Source organism: Littorina saxatilis, linkage group LG17, assembly GCF_037325665.1.
Source record: "Littorina saxatilis isolate snail1 linkage group LG17, US_GU_Lsax_2.0, whole genome shotgun sequence".
Taxonomy (NCBI): Eukaryota; Metazoa; Mollusca; class Gastropoda; order Littorinimorpha; family Littorinidae; genus Littorina; species Littorina saxatilis.
Window position 1 is genome coordinate 39163658 of NC_090261.1, and position 20418 is coordinate 39184075.

At 42.7% G+C, this 20418-nt stretch overlaps 1 protein-coding gene across 2 annotated transcripts in view; it reads right to left on the bottom strand.

The window, feature by feature from the left end:
• The window catches only part of LOC138952446 (TPR repeat-containing protein DDB_G0287407-like), a 47396-nt gene extending 34641 nt beyond the window's left edge, over positions 1-12755 (bottom strand). For both annotated transcript variants that reach the window (XM_070324118.1, XM_070324120.1), the window contains exons 1-7: positions 12617-12755; positions 8951-9276; positions 3089-3265; positions 2356-2493; positions 1411-1449; positions 890-1082; positions 104-244 (exon numbers count right to left, since the gene is read on the bottom strand). In XM_070324118.1, coding sequence (XP_070180219.1) covers positions 104-244; positions 890-1082; positions 1411-1449; positions 2356-2493; positions 3089-3265; positions 8951-9232 — 970 coding nt within the window. In that variant the 5' untranslated portion in view covers positions 9233-9276; positions 12617-12755. The remainder of the gene's footprint in view (positions 1-103; positions 245-889; positions 1083-1410; positions 1450-2355; positions 2494-3088; positions 3266-8950; positions 9277-12616) is intronic.
• Between the last annotated feature and the right edge of the window lie 7663 nt (positions 12756-20418).

Sequence of the window (20418 nt, forward strand, 5' to 3'; positions counted from 1 at the left end):
AAACTGCTTGGAGTTGTCTGCCTGTGACAAACACAGTGCATTTGTGCACCTGTGCTATTTTGAGCCTGTTTCTCATCTGTGCTATTTTGAGCCTGTTTCTCACCTGTTGTTCCAGGAGCACATCCAACAAAGTGGTAGATTAGTACAACATCTGGCCTGGATTTCTCCAACTCTGCTGTCCAGTTACACAGTACGGCACTCTTGCCGCTTCCGGCTGGTCCCGTTATCAAGACGCTTCCTTTTTCTTCAGATGAGAGAGCAGACAAAAATAACAGTGGCTTGGGATGAGAGAAATGAAAAAAACTAATAGTAAAAAAATAAAAAAATAAAAAATACACACACACACAAATTGCAAGAACCAACCACTCAAAAAACCAACACTTCAAAATGCAGAAAAACACAGAAACAAACATTTGTTGCTAATCCACCAAGCCACAATAAGTTTGACCTTACAAAGATGAGTTAAAACCTGCATACATGATCGGAAGTCTTGCTAAATGAAGACTTGTAAATGATGACCAAAATTAGCTTTCAGTATAGAAAATCAGCTGCCGCCGAAATACCCCCATGACCGCCATTTTTTCACACAGCCAGGCATGAAGTTATGAAATTGTAACAACAACAAAAAGCCTGAAAGCATGCCATGACGACCCCCCCCCCCCCCCCCCCCCGGGCATAACATCATGAAAATTAAAATTTAAAAATTATATAAAAAAAAAAAAAAGCCTTAGAGCAGACCTCCCCAAAAAATTCTTTCTCAAATTGTGCAATCTTGTGCAATCTGGTGGTCTCAAGAATAATCGCTGGAGCTTCAAAAATGCTTGGTGGAAAAATCTTATGTCTGACATTATCCCATACCAAATCTGTAAGCTGTAACTTTTAAGTCTACCTTCTTTGTCCAGCACTTTGTTGAGAAAGTCAAAGTACTGCTGTCCACCATCATACACAGTGACGTGTCGCGCCCTGAACGCTGTATGTTCAGCAAGTCGTTGTTCTCGCTTTGACACTTTGGCCTCCTCTGCTTTGGCCAGTAGTACGTCAGACAAATGTGGCCATATTGTGTCAAACATGAACTTTGCTCCCTAAAATTAATCAAAAAGCATGGTGCTCAGGTAGAATAACAAACAAATCTCATTGGTGTGGAGTTTCACTGTAAATGAAGACATGTTGATGTTCTGCCCTACATTACCAGATTTGTTTATCACCCACTTTATTCCCTCTCCAGTGGAGCCTATGGTTTGAAATGTGGTGTGAGAAAGGTCTGTTTTACATGCTCACATGTAAAGAACCTACACACAAAATTTTTCAAAACCCTCAGACATAGACCAAACACCTGCTTTCATCAAACATCAAAGACATCACATAACCATGCCCCTTTTAACATTTTCAAATCACACACAACTTCCTCACCTCATGAGGATGGGAGTAGGCCATGTTTACACCAAGGCACTGCACGACAACAAAAACAAAAGCTGTAAAGTCACATGATGTGTCAATCACAAAGATACACAAAAGCCTGTGTGAAAAATATCCACAAAACTCAGTTTATAACTTATACATCTAATATGAAAATCAAATTTCTTTTATACATTTTCTTGTCATAAAAATAACACACAGTATGTTTGCTTTCAAATATTCAGTGAACAAACTAGACGGCCATCTCTCGATAACGACTACCTGACCATAGCGACCATCCACAAGTATCCCGAACAAAATCTGTTTGTATATAATTCACCTGTCCATAGTGATCACAAAGTCATGTCAATAACAATCACCTGTCTAGTATGACCACTTTTGGTTGATCCCTTGGCTAGTCAGTAGAAACAGGTTTGACTACCACTTAAATTCATCCGATGCTCTCTCTTTCTCTATCCATCTCTTTGTCTGTCTGTCAATATATGTATTAATTTGATAGATTATATCGACGGGCGCTGTGGCGTAGTAGTAAGACATCTGCCTCCTAATCGGAAGGCCGTGTGTTCGAATCCCGGCCACGGACGTCTGGTGGGTTAAGGGTGGAGATTTTTCCGATCTCCCAGGTCAACTTATGTGCAGACCTGCTAGTGCCTTATCCCCCCTTCGTGTGTACACGCAAGCACAAGACCAAGTGCGCACGGAAAAGATCCTGTAACTCATGTCAGAGTTCGGTGGGTTATAGAAACACAAAAATACCAAGCATGCTTCCCCCGAAATCGGCGTATGCTGCCTGAATGGCGGGGTAAAAACGGTCATACACGTAAAAACCCACTCATGCAAAAACATGAGTGAACGTGGGAGTTTCAGCCCATGAACAAAGAAGAAGAAGAAGAAGATAGATTATATCAAATGCCACGAGGTTTCAAGATCCAAGCTGACCTTGTTGTCTATGGCTTTGACCCTTTTCTTCAGATCATCCATCATGGTTGTTGCATGGTCACTCTCAGAGCTGTACTTAAATACTTGTTTCTTGTCTCCTTTTGATTGCCCCTCCTCTCGCTGTGCGTCATCATAAGCCTGGGTTAACAATGAAAAAATAATGTATTAAATGAAGTGAGAACAAATTCTTTCAGAAGCAAATGGTCACACACACAGACACACATGTATCCATGAGACTATAGATATCCATGGCCACACAAGCACACACCCACACAAACAGAGAACAGTCTTAGACTTAAGTTAGAGTTCATGTTTTTTTTAAAATCAAGGAACCAGAGACACACACACACACACACACACACACACACACACACACACACACTAACACACACACTAACACACATGCATGCACGTACTCAAATACACATGTACACTTTATCCCTGAAGCAGGAACAGATGAACATATATACACACACAACAGTAAACATAAATAGGGGTGTTGCTGGGATTTTTTCTTCAGCAAATTTACCAAAATGGCCCAAAAAATGTCCACAATTTTCCAAAATGTTAAGTAATAGTTTGCATCATCTTTTCCCGCACAGTAAAACAAAAGTTAGGCAACTGTGCCGAACAAGATTGCAAAGTTTGTGGTGATTTGCAAAAGGTGTTGGCGTTTCCCGGACTTCGAACACAAAATTACATCTATGACAAAGATGCACACATGCACACAAACCTTATCTCTGAAACAGATGCAGGCAGGTAAGTCACTGGGACTGTTCAAGTGACCATGGAGAAACTCCAGCTCTGTCACGCTTCGGTCGCGAGCTGCATCCAGCCATGGATACAGACCAACTGCATTATCAAAATTGTCCTGCAGCTGCTGGTCATCTGCACCATGCCATCCGTAACGCTGCAAACAATGAACAGGGTAAAGTCGAAACAAAGATGGGGCACATGCTTGACATAATACAGTCTCACACACAGTGGTATCTGCAATGAAAGGACACCCTTGGGACCAGCTGAAAGGGTCCCTACATTGCAGGTAGCCTGTCATGGCATTTTGGTAGAGATAATAGACAAAGGTGTTCTTTTAAGGGAGGTGTCCTCTCATCGTAGGGGCCACACATTGCACGTACCACTGTATTACTGGGACAAATGACTAGCAATGGAAATAATCACAACAAAAATGATTTTTCAGAGGTACCTGTTATAATGTTATTTGTTGACACAAAGGCAAAACATGTTGTTCATGTTTTCAGTGGTTTATTCAAGGAAGCTGCAAGCGTAGGAAGGCATAGCGCATGCGCGTACATTATACGATACAGAGCTATGCGACATTTAGGTTTACTTTTGTTATGGTTTCGTATACTCGATCGTAGTGTAGGCAATCATATTACATCTCCCTTTCCAAGATAAAAATTCCATACAGGGAGTTGTGCTGGATTGTTTCAAACAAATGTCTTTCCTATTTCAATGTTCATACATCAAGAGCACACAATATTGTTGAACATTTCTGAGTCTGTTTTCAGCTTTGGAGTGTTCATGTTACAAGTTTGTATTATTAACATTACATAGTTGCTTCAGGTAAAAATGCTGGAAACACGATTTGACTAAAATTGTCTTTGGCACATATGATGACATCTTCTGGAACTGTCTTTGGATTGTTCAGCTGGCTGTGGTCAGATAACAAAAAGATATGGAATATCCAGCTGCTATGCACTATAATGTGTAACCTGCTACACGGTTACTTACATACAGGTGTGACAGCCTACATACACATGCTGTTCACCTATAACAGGCCATGAATTTCACAACTAAAAGCATACTAATGCTTCTACCAACTTTAAACACAACTGCTCATACTTTGGCAGATACTAGACAAATAGAACAGCCTAGCTACACATGCTGTCTACTTGTGCACAGGCCATGGGTTTATTCTTTATATCTAACAGGTTGGTTGATCTTTCTACCACTACGAGTGAACACAGCAGATGGCTCTGGTGCTGCTGCTGGTGAGGGTGCAGCTGGGGTGTTGACGGTTGGAGATGCTGTGTTATTTACTGGGGCTCTGACTGGGGTGTTGACTGAAGTGTTGACTGGAGTCGGAGTTTTATCAGCAACCGGCGAGTCTGTGTTTTCAGTTAATTGTTGCTGTGGCGAGTTTCTGATGTTGACTCTGTTTCTTCTCATTATTCTTCCGGTTGGTGTTTCTATCAGGTATGACCTTGGTTCCTGACATTTCTCTTTGACCACCGCTTCTTTCCATTTGCTTGAAGGTTGGTCTTGGAATCTGACGTGCTGGCCTGGGGTCAGTTGTGGCAAGTCCTTAGCCTTGGTGTCGTGGTATGACTTCTGGTTGTCTTGGCGGTGCTGTAGTCTTTCGCGAATGAGGTCGTCGGTTGGATTTCCGGTGTGTCGAGTAGGAAGATTTCCACGAGGTTTTCTTCCGGTGATCAGCTCTGAGGGACTAGGAATTTTGGGGGAAACTGGAGTTGTGCGAAGGCACAATAGGGTAAGGTCAGGGTCACTGCCGTCCTGTTTTGCCTTGATGAGAGCTTGCTTTACTGTCTGCACCTGTCTCTCAATGAAGCCATTTGACTTGGGGTAGATGGGGGAAGAAGTGACATGGTCAAAACACCACTCCTTGGCGAACTCTTGAAATGCTTTTGCCGAAAACTGGGGCCCGTTGTCCGATTTGAGCGTTTTGGGAATTCCGTGCTCGGCAAATATCTGCTTCATTACTGCGATGGTGGTCTTGCAGGTGTAGTCGTTTGGGAGTTTCCTGCAGACGAAGAACTTGCTGTAATAATCAGCGACGAGGATGTGTTGGGTGTTGTCCACTGCAAAGAAGTCTACACCCAAGACTTCCCAGGGCTGTGTCGGAATCTCATGAGGATTGAGTGTTTCCGGCACTTGGTTCTTTTGGTGCTCCTGGCAGATGGGGCATAGGGATGTCAGTTTTTCGATGTCCTTCGAGATACCTTGCCAGTACACCGAGGCTCGTGCCCTTAGTCTGGTCTTCTCTATCCCTTGGTGGGCTGCGTGCAGTTGTCTCAGCATCTCTTGCTGGAGGTTTAGCGGAATGACCACACGATCACCTTTGAGTACGATTCCGTCCTCCACAGAAAGTTCGTCTCGGAATGACCAAAAACTGCGAATCGGTTCGGGGACTTCTTGTATGGTGTCTGGCCATCCGTTGATGATTGTTGGGATAAGCTTGCTCAGAGTCGGGTCATGTTTGGTTTCCTCTTGGAGTGACTTGGTTCTCTCCGTGCTGAATCTGACCTGGCCAACAGTGAGGTCGAGATCAATGGTCTTGACGTTGCCAGGGCTCGGCAGTCTGGACAGTGTGTCTGCTACTGTCATGTCCTTGCCGGGTTTATATTCGATTGTAAAATCATACTGTTGTAGTCTGAGGAGCATTCGCTGCAGTCTTGGGGGTGCTCTGACGAGAGGTTTGTTGAGGATCATAACCAGTGGTTTGTGATCCGTTTTGACGAGGAATTTCTGACCGTATAGGTAGGTGTGAAATCGTTCAACCCCGTAGACGATGGCCAAAAGTTCTCGCTCAATACAGGCGTATCGCGTTTCAGCGTCCGTCAGCGTCTTTGATGCATATGCTATCGGCTTTCCCTGCTGGAGCAGTGTTACGCCAAGACCCTTGATGCTGGCGTCTGTCTCCAGTGTTGGTGTAGCACTTGTGTCAAAGTAGACCAGCGTGGCATCCTCTGAGACTGCATCCTTTAGGGCCTGGAAGCACTTTTGATGGTGTTCACCCCAGATGAATACTGAGTCTTTCTTGATGAGTTCTCTGAGTGCAGCTGCTTTCTCGGCCAGGTTGTTGATGAATGGCGACATGTATGTCACAAATCCAAGGAACTCTTGCAATTCCTTTTTGGACGTCGGCGCTGGCATGGCTTTCAGGTCGTTGACCTTGTCAGGATCAGGATGCACGCCTTCCGGAGTGTATGTTGCGCCGAAAAATGTGATGGACTGCGTCTTGATGGTACACTTCTCCGAGTTGAAAACCAATCCATTCTCTGCTGCGGCTTTCATTAGGTTGCACAGGCTTTCGTCGTGCTCTTCTTCTGTCTTGCCGTAGACTACAACATCGTCTGAGATGCCGGTGGCTCCTTTCACGTTTTCAAGGATCTGATCCATTTTAAGCTGGAAAATATCTTGGCTGACCTTGAGACCAAATGGAAGTCTGGAGAAGCAATATCTGCCATAGGGAGTCTGGAACGTCGTCAAGAGCTGGCTTTCTTCGTCGAGCTGAACTGACCAGTAGCCACTCTTGGCGTCTAGCTTCGAAAAGTAGCGACTTCCACAGAACTGATGCGTCAGCTCTTCAATGGTCGGAATCTTGTGGTGTGGGCGTTTCAGTGCGAGGTTGAGATGACGGGGGTCAAGGCAGATTCTAAGCTTTCCCGACCGCTTCTTGGAGTAGGCGAGACTGGACACCCAGTCCGTCGGCTCTGTCACCTTTCTGATCACACCACTTTTCACCATGCAGTCGAGCTCTTCTTTGATCGCGTCTCTGAGAGCGATCGAGGTTTTTCTTGGTGCGTCAATGTGTGGCGGGACGTCTGGATCCACCACAAGTTTGACAGGGCCAGGCATCTTGCCAATTTTGTCAAACTGCTCCGGATTGTCTTTCAGCAGGTCTTGGACACAGGTGATCTTGTCCTTAGCTGCTGGGGGTGACGCTGAAATGCTGCAGTGCAGTGTCACGATTCTCAACTTTTCGCACGACGGCAACCCAATGATGGCTGGTCCCTCTACATCTACAATGTAGAACCCCGTTTCCTGCCACTCGCCTCTGTAGCGACAGGGAAACGTAATCTTGCCAAGGCAGGAAATGTCTGTGCCGTTATAGGCAGTCAGCTTCGTGCCGCCTTTCTCTTTCAAGATCTTGTTGATAGGTGTCCTCTCCTTTGTCAGTAGATCGGGGAACATGTCTCTAAACATGCGCAGGGGCAGTGTGTTCCCCTGTGCACCTGTGTCGACCTTGACGATGACGTTGTGTTGTCCGGCTCTACGTGGAAGTTGTGTTTTGAGTCTGACGAATGCTTCGTCACGTTGTTGGGGCGTTGAAGAGACTGAAGAGATGACGACCGGACTAAAAGTTAGTTCGTCGAAGTTCTCTTCGTCGATTTCCGCCTGCATCGCCTTGATTTTCGCTTCTGACCTCCGGTGATGTCCTCCACCGCGGCTGCTTGATCCGCCACGTCGTTGCCCGCGTCCATGTGAAGGGATGCGTGGAGACTGGTGTTGCTCAGAACGGCAAACTTTGGCAAAGTGATTATTTTTGCCGCAGGCATGGCAGGTAACACCATGGGCTGGGCATTCTCGTGGTTTGTGTCGTCCGCCACAGTTTCTGCAGGTAGGATGGGTTTGAGAGGGACGGTTGTTAGACTTAATGGTACTGATACTGGCAGAGCCGGCCATTGTTTGTAGCTGCTCTACATGAGATGCAGTAGCCTCGAACGTGCGACCCATCTTTACCACATCAGCCAACTTGACACCCTTCTCTTGTTCCAGGAGTTTCCTTTGGAATTCTTCAATGGGTGTGCTCGAGATGATCAATTCTATCAGTCTCTCCTCCAATTCTGCTGCAGCGTCAAAAACACACTTCTGTGCCTGGAGCTGCGCCCTTGTCACAAAATCATCGAGTGACTCTGATTTGGCCTGCCTCATGCTCATGAGTTTGAGCCTGCTCACACGAAAGTGTTCAGCTGGTTCGATCTGTTCACTCAATTTTTGGAAAACAATCTTGGAGCTCTTCTTTTCTTCATCTGTGAGGGTCATAGCATTGTACATGCGAAGGCCTTTTTCACCAATTTGGAGGAGTATGTGGGCAACCTCATTCTCTTTCGGCACCTTCTTTGTGATAAAATACAGTTCTAGTCTTTGCTTGAACATTTTGAAAGACTCTGCGACGTTTTCACTGTCCCATACCATCTCGGGAACTTGTTTTGAAGACATGATTGGAGACGACTTTTCCTAACCGTAATCTGTGTAACGGTCGCGAACACGTGCTCGAGCGAAGAGGCTATTACTAACAACACAACAGTGTATTCAGCCCAAAAAAGTCCGATTGTAGGCTTCTAACTAGATGCACACTCACGGGGACTGGATCTGCTGCTTGTTACCTTTTCCGCTGCCACCATATAATGTTATTTGTTGACACAAAGGCAAAACATGTTGTTCATGTTTTCAGTGGTTTATTCAAGGAAGCTGCAAGCGTAGGAAGGCATAGCGCATGCGCGTACATTATACGATACAGAGCTATGCGACATTTAGGTTTACTTTTGTTATGGTTTCGTATACTCGATCGTAGTGTAGGCAATCATATTACACCTGTGATAAAAAGGACACCCTCAGGATCATTTGAAAGTGTCCTTACATTGCAGGTGGCCTGTCATGACAGGAATAATCAATAGTGGTCAAGAGAATAGACAAAGGAACTACAAAAGGTGTCCATCATTTGGAGGTGTCCTTTCATAGTAGGGGCCTGACATAGCAGAGATTATACCATGTACTGTACTGACAACAAAAAATGACAAAGGCAAGCAAAGCACAGGTACTGACTGACCTGTCCAAAGAAGCCAACAAAAATGTCCGAGCGGTCAATTTCTCGCAGACAGATGTTGATAACCTGTGCGTTCTCAGCAGCTTGTGAGGTGATCCCCCACCGCATGTCAACCGCCACAAACTGTACGCCCTTGGCGTTGCAGGCATGTTGAATGTGAGGGAAATATTTTCTCGTTAGCTCCTCCCTCTCCTCCTCCATCCCACCAAAAGGTGACGAGAAAAAGATGCGACATGTCTTAGGTTCTCGCAACTTTCCCTTCTCTCTTTTCGGCAGACCATCCATTCTGGCAATAGTGGAAGGATGAACTGAGTTGATGCCCCGATTACCTGTAAAAGATGATACATTTTGTATCTGTAATATGATTTGAGGGTAGAGGAGTAAGCGTGCATGTCCTTTTTCACATCCAACTCTTGGCAAAGGAGGGGCCTAGTGTTTACGCGTTCATACTAAACTAAACTTTATACAAAAAAAAAGCATTCAGATGATCAATGCTCAATTTAACACACAAACACACCAACGCTTACAGAAAACAAAACAAAATACAGCCGCACTCGCCTAAACGAAACACGCTTAAGGAAAAAACTCGGATATCAGAAACCAAAACCAATTCCCCGCCAGACCACCCTCTTTGTAAGACTATTTCTAATTCGGATAAGCCAAACTCTGTAAAAAAAATAGCTAACTCAAACACGGACATCTCAAACAGGATTTTGACAGATAAGCCAAACTCTAAACACTGTCGGAGAGACTTTTTTTTAAATTTTTGCTTGAAAAACACGTCAGGAAGATAAACATATTTCGTTACAGCTATAATTATCCTACGGAAACGAACACGTCACCTGTTTTTGAGTATGCGGGGAAACTGATGACGTGTGCCACATGTTTTGCAGGCGCCATTGTTTGGACAGAAAGAGTGGTAAGTTTGCGTGCGTGAATTAGGTGGTGGGTTCAGGGTTAGAGATGGGATAGCCGAAAAGCGGCTAAGAGAGAGGCCTTTGTGCCAACAAACCGTGCCTGGCGACAGGAACAGTTGACACTCCATGGTCTTCCGTTGTTGTGTGATCTACCTGAAAGATCTCGCTCTGAGCTGCTTACAGACCCCCTTCAGGTAGACACAATAGTTGGGGACGGGAATTGTTTTTATCGTGCACTTAGTCTGGAAGTGTGTGGCACACAGGACCTCCACGAAGAAATTCATGCCAAACTCATCGACTTCATGCTGCAAAACGAGAAACCATTCTCAGGCTATGTGGGCACCAGTATTGGCAATCATCTTCTTGCCAACACCCTCAGACCTAATTCTTGGGGGTCCGACGTTGAAATCCTTGCGGCTGCCAGCATGTTCCAAACAACTGTTGCAGTGTTCAAAAACGAATGGCTCTCATACAAACCTCTTTTTCCAATCGAAGGAAGAGATCTTTGTGAAGAGCAAATTTACCTGAGGAATGTATGTGCTCATTTTGAGCGAGTGGTGAAGATCAAACCACAATAAACATGCAGCGAAACAAAACATTTGCCTACAATCTATGTTTACGGAGATTTGATCTTGATTTATGACCACAGAGACAAATTGTCTAATTTTGTTTCTTTTCTTTCTTTAATGGAGAGGGTTTCATTAAACATTATATTTATTATGATTTACTTGGAATCCTTTTAACAAAAGCGTACTTGCTTGTGGAATCTTTGGTTTTGTTTGTGAGATGTGTCACTGTTTTCACCATTTATTTTTACAGTTGGCTTTGAGGTATTAATAAAGTCCCACCGAAGAAAGCACTTATGTAACTTGTCACTGTTTTGATCTTATTCATTTAAACACACACACACACACACACACACCACGCACAGAGAGAGAGAGAGAGAGAGAGAGAGAGAGAGAGAGAGAGAGAGAGAGAGAGAGAGAGAGAAAGAGAGAGAGAGAAAGAGAGAGAGAGAGAGAGAGAGAGAGAGAGAGAGAGAGAGAGAGAGAGAGAGAGAGAGAGAGAGAGAGAGAGAGAGAGAAACATTCCAAGTGGTTTTACAACTTATCCTGAAAAAACTCGCTTAAGCCGAACTGCAGGGTAATTTCTCGGGAAAGGTTTGGCTTATCCGAACTCGGATATGCACAAACTCGGATAAGCGAAACGATTTTTCATTCCCCGGGCGAGTTCGGCTTAAGCGTGTTTGACTGAACAGTAGAATCCGCTTAATAAGGCCATGTTTAATAAAGCCACCCGCTTTTTGAGGCCAATTTCTGACTGCACGGATTTTTCCTTATGTTTTATGCTTAAAATCACCCGCTTTATAAAGCCACCATCCCGCTTATTAAAGCCATTTTTTGGCTCGCGTTAGGTGTGAAAAGCCGTAACAGTGAGTCTGTAATCGCTGTCTGATCACTCACAGCAAATAATAATAATAATAATAATAAATGAGCATTTATATAGCGCAACATCATAACTTTACAATTATGCTCTTTGCGCTTGACTGGTTTTCAAACAACCTGAGACGTTTTGGCCAGCCTCTTGTGAGTTTGAAATCACGTTAAGTGCAAGTCAGTGGTCATAAACAACTTCCAACAGAAGCGTACTTCTGGGCTTTTGTTCATGTGCATGATTGTTCATGATCGCATTTCTGTCACATACACTGCCAACAAGTGTTTAGTCTGAATCTGGACACCAGCAACCATGGCCACCAAACGCAAGAGAACAGACATGACTCCAGCAGTTGTCTATGGACAGATTCCTTGGAAAAAGAAAAGACCGATGATGACGTCCCCGTGACCATACATGTCCCATATCTGGTATTTTTCTCTCCCTCTGCTATAAACTTTTCTCGAGAACAGATTTGAGCGCTTTCTGCTTTATTTGCTTTATTTGCTTCATGAATAAGCTGTTTATGAAAATCGTTAAGTTGTCTCTCTAATGCTATTTTATTAGCTTTTGTAAGGATGTTTTTCTGTTTAATAAAAGAGATGCACACAGAATGTCTCTCCTTTGTTTTAAGGCTCTGTTTGCCTAAAAACCATGAGTTCCTTTAATTAAATTCACCCGCTTAATATAGCCACTTTTGTCCTGCACCAAGGTGACCTTATTAAGCGGAGTCTACTGTATTGGTAAAGAATAAACTGTATTACAACACATTACAGAACTTTATTGTAGCTTCAGAAGAGTAATTACTTAATTAGAATGACAAGAGACTGAATTGATATTTTTAACATAAAATCTTCACGAATAGATTTTTATCTAATGATTGGACGCCATTCACAAACATTTCGATCCTTTATATATATAGTTTGCTGAGAAAAAAAAGGAATACTCTCACAGACTGATTTTTCACATCAGTAAATGATTAAAATTTAGAAGTGTGGATAGATCCTACATCAGAGGATGTGCAGATTTGAATACAGCAGATATATATATATATTAGTTCAAGATGACCGCTTTGTTAAATGATTGTGCCACGATTTAACTTGAGTATACATAACAGAAATCAACAAAATACCGTCTACTAATCTATTCACGTATCCTATGAGAATTAAAAGAAATGAAATGTTACTTTCAGGTCACAAATTGGGCCCATCTTTGGAGAATGACCTAAATATAGTGGAAAAAAACCTCTGAAATACTGGAGAGAATTCTGAGCTGCATCAAGAGATCGTTCGTGGATGAATCAACTAAAAGTAAAACATACTCTACTGCATCTTGAATAAGTCGCACCCCAACCACTGATCTGAAAAGAGAGACAGAAAACAGCGTTTCTCAGATCAAGATTGTTTGGCGTCTGTGGAGATGAACACCTTTCAATGCAGAAGATTTCACCAAGGGAAGTAATCGAAATTAATTAGCTATTTCGGTGGAATGGATGTCATCAAGCAGCCAATGAAAATGTTTATCGGGTGACACACCCTCTCCGGCAGAAAACTCTTCTACAAACTTTCCCCCAACTTTTAAGCGATTTTAGTGGGCCCCAAGTTAGTCAAATCAGTTAAATTCGCTGCCCATGTGAACCGTGCGTAAACCGCGCTCAAACTATATATATTTTTTTTTTTTTTACTGAAGCGGTGATTCTATGTAGACTTGAAGAAGACTGACTTCAGGGAGCAGGCTACCTCCGAGTGCGGGAAGAGCAACCGGTTTGGAAAGAGCAAACCAATACATTGACTATTTTCGGAAATAACTCCGTCGGGTTTGTATAGGTTGTAAATAGTGAATATCCTTGCTTTTTCTCTGACAAATAACTTCACACATGTCTCCAGTCGGGCCACGTGTTTCCGACACATCCCTCGCTTAGTGAGTCGGCCCCTCCAATGTTTTGTCGGCCTGTCAGCGGATGATCTGAGTGTGCGTGATGGGGTGTATGTGTGCAGGAGTTCAGAAAGGTACTGAGGGGCACTTCCTGAGCAGACCTTTGACTCGAACACAGACAAGCGACTTTGTACTTGATACGCTGTTCCACCGGCAGCCAGTGAAGTGTGTATAGCAGTGGAGTGACATGCTGTGTTTTCTTTGACCTAAAACGGATGATGCGGGCTGCAGCATTGTTAACAGTTTGGAGAGGTTGGATAACTAACGAAGGACATCCAATCAACAGGGCATTACAATAGTCTAAACGAGACAATATGCAGGAAGTGACAAAGGTTTTTACGAGTCGAGCATAATTTCTCCCTTAATCTGTTAGCTAGTCCTAAATCAAACCCGGCTAAATCGTTAGACTCGGGAGCCGCGGCTTCAAACCAAACAAGAAATTCCTCCGAGGTAGGAAAAACACCCCCGTTGGTCAAAGGGAAATAACCATTCTCACTGCCACCAACTGAGAAGGTTATTTCCCTTTGACCATTAATATGTGCCTCTATAAGTCCTTGTAGAATCTTAATCCACCAATAACTCCCTAATCGTGTGTTTGACTGGTCCCAATTTTTGTAAGGACCGTCTCAGGAATGTATAGAACCTGTTCACCAAGTTTGGTGACGATCGGTCCGTTCATTCTTGAGATCTATATGCGAACACAAACACACAAACACATCGACCGAAACCTATACACACCCCTATACGCGTACCGGGGGTGTAATAAACACGCCGTATAAATAGTTACATCGTGCTTTGGGAGCACAACACAAAAGTTACGGGTCGCACTACACGAAGACTGAAGGGTAGTTGGTCTAGAAATATCACTTAAACAGCTTCTCAAAATGCATGATGTTACTAAAGTTAGTGTCTAACATGTACCTCATATATTCGTCTTTTTGTTGAATTAAAGTGATCACTGTAATATAACTCACAGTGCCCGTATTCAAAGACTTCTCAAGTTGAAAAATTTTGCTTTCAGACGAAAACCAAAACCTTTATTGATATTACATTCATCCAAACACACACTCAGTCTTGTAATAGAGACATGGACTAGCTTATGCTTAGTCAGTGCATCTTGTGATTTTGGTTGCGCTGTGTTTAAAAATGACGCATACAGATCAGTTCAAAGTTATGTAGTTAAAAAACACAATGTTACGACACGCACAACTTGCATGTTACAGATAGCACTTAGTTTTGGTTTTCAAATGTTACGGATCGCACCTATAATTATGTTCAAACTTAACTACCAAATATTATTGTTTTTTGTGTAGTTTTGTACAATTTAATTACTGTAAACTTGCGTATTAAGACTAAATACTGTATCACACTATGTGTGCATACCTAGATGAGTGCTTGTTAGCTTCCATAAGCATTATGTCTAACAAACAAGTCGCGTAAGGCGAAAATACAACATTTAGTCAAGTAGCTGTCGAACTCACAGAATGAAACTGAACGCAATGCCATTTTTCAGGAAGACCGTATACTCGTAGCATCGTCAGTCCACCGCTCATGGCAAAGGCAGTGAAATTGACAAGAAGAGCGGGGTAGTAATTGCGCTAAGAAGGATAGCACGCTTTTCTGTACCTCTCTTTGTTTTAACTTTCTGAGCGTGTTTTTAATCCAAACATATCATATCTATATGTTTTTGGAATCAGGAACCGACAAGGAATAAGATGAAAGTGTTTTTAAATTGATTTCGACAATTTAATTTTGATAATAATTTTTATATATTTAATTTTCAGAGCTTGTTTTTAATCCAAATATAACATATTTATATGTTTTTGGAATCAGAAAATGATGGAAAATAAGATGAACGTAAATTTGGATCGTTTTATAAATTTTTATTTTTTTTTTACAATTTTCAGATTTTTAATGACCAAAGTCATTAATTAATTTTTAAGCCACCAAGCTGAAATGCAATACCGAAGTCCGGGCTTCGTCGAAGATTGCTTGACCAAAATTTCAATCAATTTGGTTGAAAAATGAGGGCGTGACAGTGCCGCCTCAACTTTCACGAAAAGCCGGATATGACGTCATCAGAGACATTTATCAAAAAAATGAAAAAAACGTTCGGGGATTTCATACCCAGGAACTCTCATGTCAAATTTCATAAAGATCGGTCCAGTAGTTTGGTCTGAATCGCTCTACACGCACGCACACACACACACACACACACACACACACACACACACACACACACACACACACACACACACACACACACACACACACACACACACCCACACACACACATACACCACGACCCTCGTCTCGATTCCCCCCTCGATGTTAAAACATTTAGTCATAACTTGACTAAATGTAAAAAGCGAAAAAGCCTAACGGTTTTGAGGTTTGTGTTTCTGCAACTGTTTTGACATGTGCAACTTATCCAGAGCGCTCTAGCGCCGTTAGTTTGTCAGAACAGGAGGTGGTCCATATTACTGAGGAGCCGGTCCATACTATTAGGAGCCTTTCCCCTAAGTAAAATACGGAAGGTGACGACAAATTCTTCGATTATTGATCCGTCGCCACCCAGGGCAGATATTTTGGGGTGTAATTTCTAGAGACTAGGGCATAATATTCGCGCAATTAGACCACGTCAAGATTTGTTTGACATCAAAGGTTCGTGACATCATCCCATCTCTGGGGCTTTTTCCTCGCGCGCGTGGCGTGTGTAGTTTGCACGTTTATGTGTACAAGTTAGTGTGTTTGTGTGTGTGTGTGTGTGCGTGCGTGTGTAAGTGTGTGTGCCGGTGTGTGTACATGTGTTTGGGTACGTGTGTGTGTGTGTGTGTGTGTGTGAGTGTGTGTGTGTGTGTGTAGAATGTGTGTTGATGTCTGTCTGACTATTTACGTGCGAGTATGTGCTCAGCGGTTTGTGTGCATGGTGTGTGAGTGAGTGTGTGTGTGTGTGTGTGTGTGTGTGTGTGTGTGTGTGCGTGTGTGTGTGTATGTGTGTGTGTGACGTGGTTTGCGCGCGCGCGCCTGTGTGTGTGTGTGTGTGTGTGTGTGTGTGTCTGTCTGTTTGTGTGTGTGTGTGTGTGTGTGTGTGTGTGTGAGAGAGAGAGAGAGAGAGAGAGAGAGAGAGAGAGAGAGAGAATTTGTCCTTCACAGGGGGTATTCAGTGCCTTGGCAATGCACTTCTACTCAGGGGAAGGGCTCCTAATATGGACCACTTTTTATATTTAGTCAAGTTTTGACTAAATATTTTAACATCGAGGGGGAATCGAAACGAGGGTCGTGGTGTATGTGCGTGTGTGCGTGTGTGCGTGTGTGTGTGTGTGTGTGTGTGTAGAGCGATTCAGACTAAACTACTGGACCGATCTTTATGAAATTTGACATGAGAGTTCCTGGGTATGAAATCCCCATACGTTTTTTTCATTTTTTTGATAAATGTCTTTGATGACGTCATATCCGGCTTTTCGTGAAAGTTGAGGCGGCACTGTCACGCCCTCATTTTTCAACCAAATTGGTTGAAATTTTGGTCAAGTAATCTTCGACGAAGCCCGGACTTCGGTATTGCATTTCAGCTTGGTGGCTTAAAAAGTAATTAATGACTTTGGTCATTAAAAATCTGAAAATTGTAAAAAAAAATAAAAATTTATAAAACGATCCAAATTTACGTTTATCTTATTCTCCATCATTTGCTGATTCCAAAAACATATAAATATGTTATATTCGGATTAAAAACAAGCTCTGAAAATTAAATATATAAAAATTATTATCAAATTTTTTTTTCGAAATCAATTTAAAAACACTTTCATCTTATTCCTTGTCGGTTCCTGATTCCAAAAACATATAGATATGATATGTTTGGATTAAAAACACGCTCAGAAAGTTAAAACAAAGAGAGGTACAGAAAAGCGTGCTATCCTTCTTAGCGCAACTACTACCCCGCTCTTCTTGTCAATTTCACTGCCTATGCCGTGAGCGGTGGACTACGAGTATACGGTCTTGCTGCGTTGCATTGCGTTCAGTTTCATTCTGTGAGTTCGACAGCTACTTGACTAAATATTGTATTTTCGCCTTACGCGACTTGTTGTTTCATGCTGATAACTAGCTTGTTTTCTTGCGAAGAAGTTTCCTTTTGTGTTTGGTAGTCCTTCTCTCTTAGGTTAACCGTTAGGCCTAATTAGAGTGAAATAGCTTTGATAGACATTCAGCAAAAATTAAATACAGAAAAAAATCACAAAGGGTCCATATTAGGAGCCTGGGCGCCTAATATGGACCAGTGAAGCGGCCTTCACGAATCACTGTAAAAAGCCCCCTATATTTTAGAATAACATGATACAACTTAGTGTACAAGTCAGCCTAATTAAAATATGCTCTAGATTTATCTGTTTCGGGTTGATGAGAGCATCATTTGAAGGACACCAGGAAACTAAAGAAGCTTATCAAAAACAGAGTGAAAATAAGAGTAGTATAGGTTTATGCCTATCTATACTACTAATAAGTGATATTATCAACTTCCACGAAAAGAAGACTTTTGGTTGCATTTTTTTTAATCTCGAGGGCTAGTTATAGGTTATTTCCAGCAAGCTTCCTAATGAATGAATGAAAATAGCCTTTAGCTTTTATTTTCTTCGATTTGTTAAAGGTGGTCCATATTAGGGGACTCGCACATACTTTGAGATTTTGCTATTATTTTTTGTTTGCAGTACAAACTCGGGGTCAACATTGCTAAAATGTAACAAATACGGTTTTAGCTGTCATATATAGCAATTTTTGTGTGATAAAAGCTTTGGCTGTGGACAGAAACGAGTCCGTTTTAGGCGGCAAATTTAGAGTGAACGCTGCCAAAAGTGGAAAAAAAGAGAAAAAGCCTGACCGTTTTGAGATTTGTGTTTCTGCAACTGTTTTGACATGTGCAAGTTATCCAGAGAGGGTGAATACAGCGAATAAAACTTTTTTGAGCGCTCTAGCGCCGTTAGTTTGTGACTCGAGAACAGAACTTCGGGTGGTTCATATTAGGAGCCGGTCCATATTAGGAGCCCTTCCCCTAATTCGAAAATCGTATTAGATAGCCAAGATGGGTGCCTTTTAACAGAAATGATGAATGGGTGATGCGGGAATGAATGCTTTTGTTCGGATGTAAAACTTGTCGCAATATTGTTTTGGCGAAGTTTATTTCGAATTGATAGCCATGACTCAGCGTGTTTTTCCTGTCTTGAATGCTTCAAACTTTTCTGAACAATACCAACACATATATTTCTTGTTCTTCTTGTCCATCCTTTCAGCACAAAACGGTCAAAATAAAAGTATGCAGTCAAGCCGAAAGCCTTCAGTTATACATGTATACATCAGTCACTACATCATGGAATTCTCTTTCTTGACGAAGACAAGACGTCCTCAAAAATACATTCAGGCATCTGTAAATCAGAAGAAAACAACAGCATATTTTTTACAATCTTGTCATCTGAAAATCAAATTAGAACAAAACATTTGTGCAACTTTAAAATAAATTGGGAGCAGTATTGAAAATTGAATATATCTAACGACCATCTATGGTATACCTAGCTGATATAAAGCGATGGCTTCCTCAATGCTGATTGCTCCCTGTTGTTTTCATCTTCACTCCTTATTGTCAGGCAAATGTAAGGCTTCTCTGAGAGGCGTACCCTTGCAATAATCCACGTACACCACCACCCACCCGGCCCCTCCCTCACCTTAAACGTTGTTCAGTCATTACATATTGGCCTGAAAATGATTTTACAATATTCCTCTACTGAGATTGGCCGAATTTTTTCCTGTGGCGGAAGAACTTCCGTGCGGCCATGGGGTAAGCACATTCCAATGGTGAAGAAACACTTGCTGAAATAAAGCATTGGTCTTTTCAACATGCACGGTCTCAGTGTCAGCTTTTTACACTTATCTACTCACGTTTTGGGCGTGTAAAAGTGGCCCTTTAGTGCTGATCAGAGTCTTATTTTGACATGGTTTTCTGTGGGAGTGCGTTCTGTAACATGAGTGAAGTGCGTGTCGTAACAAGCCTTTCCTGCAGTTGTTGTGCGCTCTGTAACCTACGCATGTGTGGGTATCATACTACAAAACGTCATAAAACCTGAATTGTGTAAGACACAAGATAACGACCGAACCACATAATCCTTGATATATTGCAGCTTACTAATAACATAACAGTATGTGCAAACTGCATACGTGGGCCGCGTGCAAAGGTCAAACAGACGTCCCAATATTCCACAAAAAGTAACTTGAGTACCTGAGAGAGTGGATGAAGCTTAAGCAACGGTTAAAATCACATTTAAGAAAATGTATTATCGTGGATTCAAAGAAAAATACACACTGAACAGTCTTCATCTATCAAAAGTTAAGAGCAAGAAGCCTTGGCGTCTCTCTGAGCCGCAACAAATATACAGCCACCCACCTCAAGTTTTTGCCCACGAGCTAGTCAGTGCGACCCGTAACTTTTGTGTTGTGCTCCCAAAACACGATGTAACTATTTATACGGCGTGATATCGATAAAGTTGGGGAAAAGTTTGTTGAAAGTCTACCACTGATGTGAACGGCACTTTAGTCTTCGTCTTGCAAATTCTTCAGTCCAAACTTCATCTACAGTGATGCCTTGCGTCACACTGGTTGCCTCTCAGTTCTTCTTCACCCCCCCCCCCCCCCCCCCCCCCCCACCCCCACCCAAGAAAATATTTATAAAAACAAGGAAAATGGAGCAATATGGTGCAATCTGAGCCAAGATACTAAATGTACAAGACATAAATTATTTGGATCAAAAGAAGGACATCTGACCGATCTGGTCAGTGCAACCGGCCGAGCCAACAAAACACCCAACAACTCTCCAAAACCGTCACTTAGAAGACAAAGGCCGGCTCCTAGGGGGGTTCGAGGACATGCCCCCCCCCCCCCCCCCCGGAAAATTTTGATAAAAATCATGGAAAATGGAGCAAACCCGTGTAATCTGAGCCAGCAGTTTTTCTTTATTTTCAAATTTATGTACATTTGTTTTCTCTATTTTTTTCTTCTTCTTTTTTTAAGCTGGGAGGGGGGGGGGGGCGGGCCGGAAACCCCGGAAACCCCGGACCCCCCCCCCCCTCCCCGGATCCGCCCCTCAGTGTTTAAGTTAACTTCAAAGTTTTGGTCGGAGAAGCAGCGGCTCAGACCGTGACTCCAGCGGCA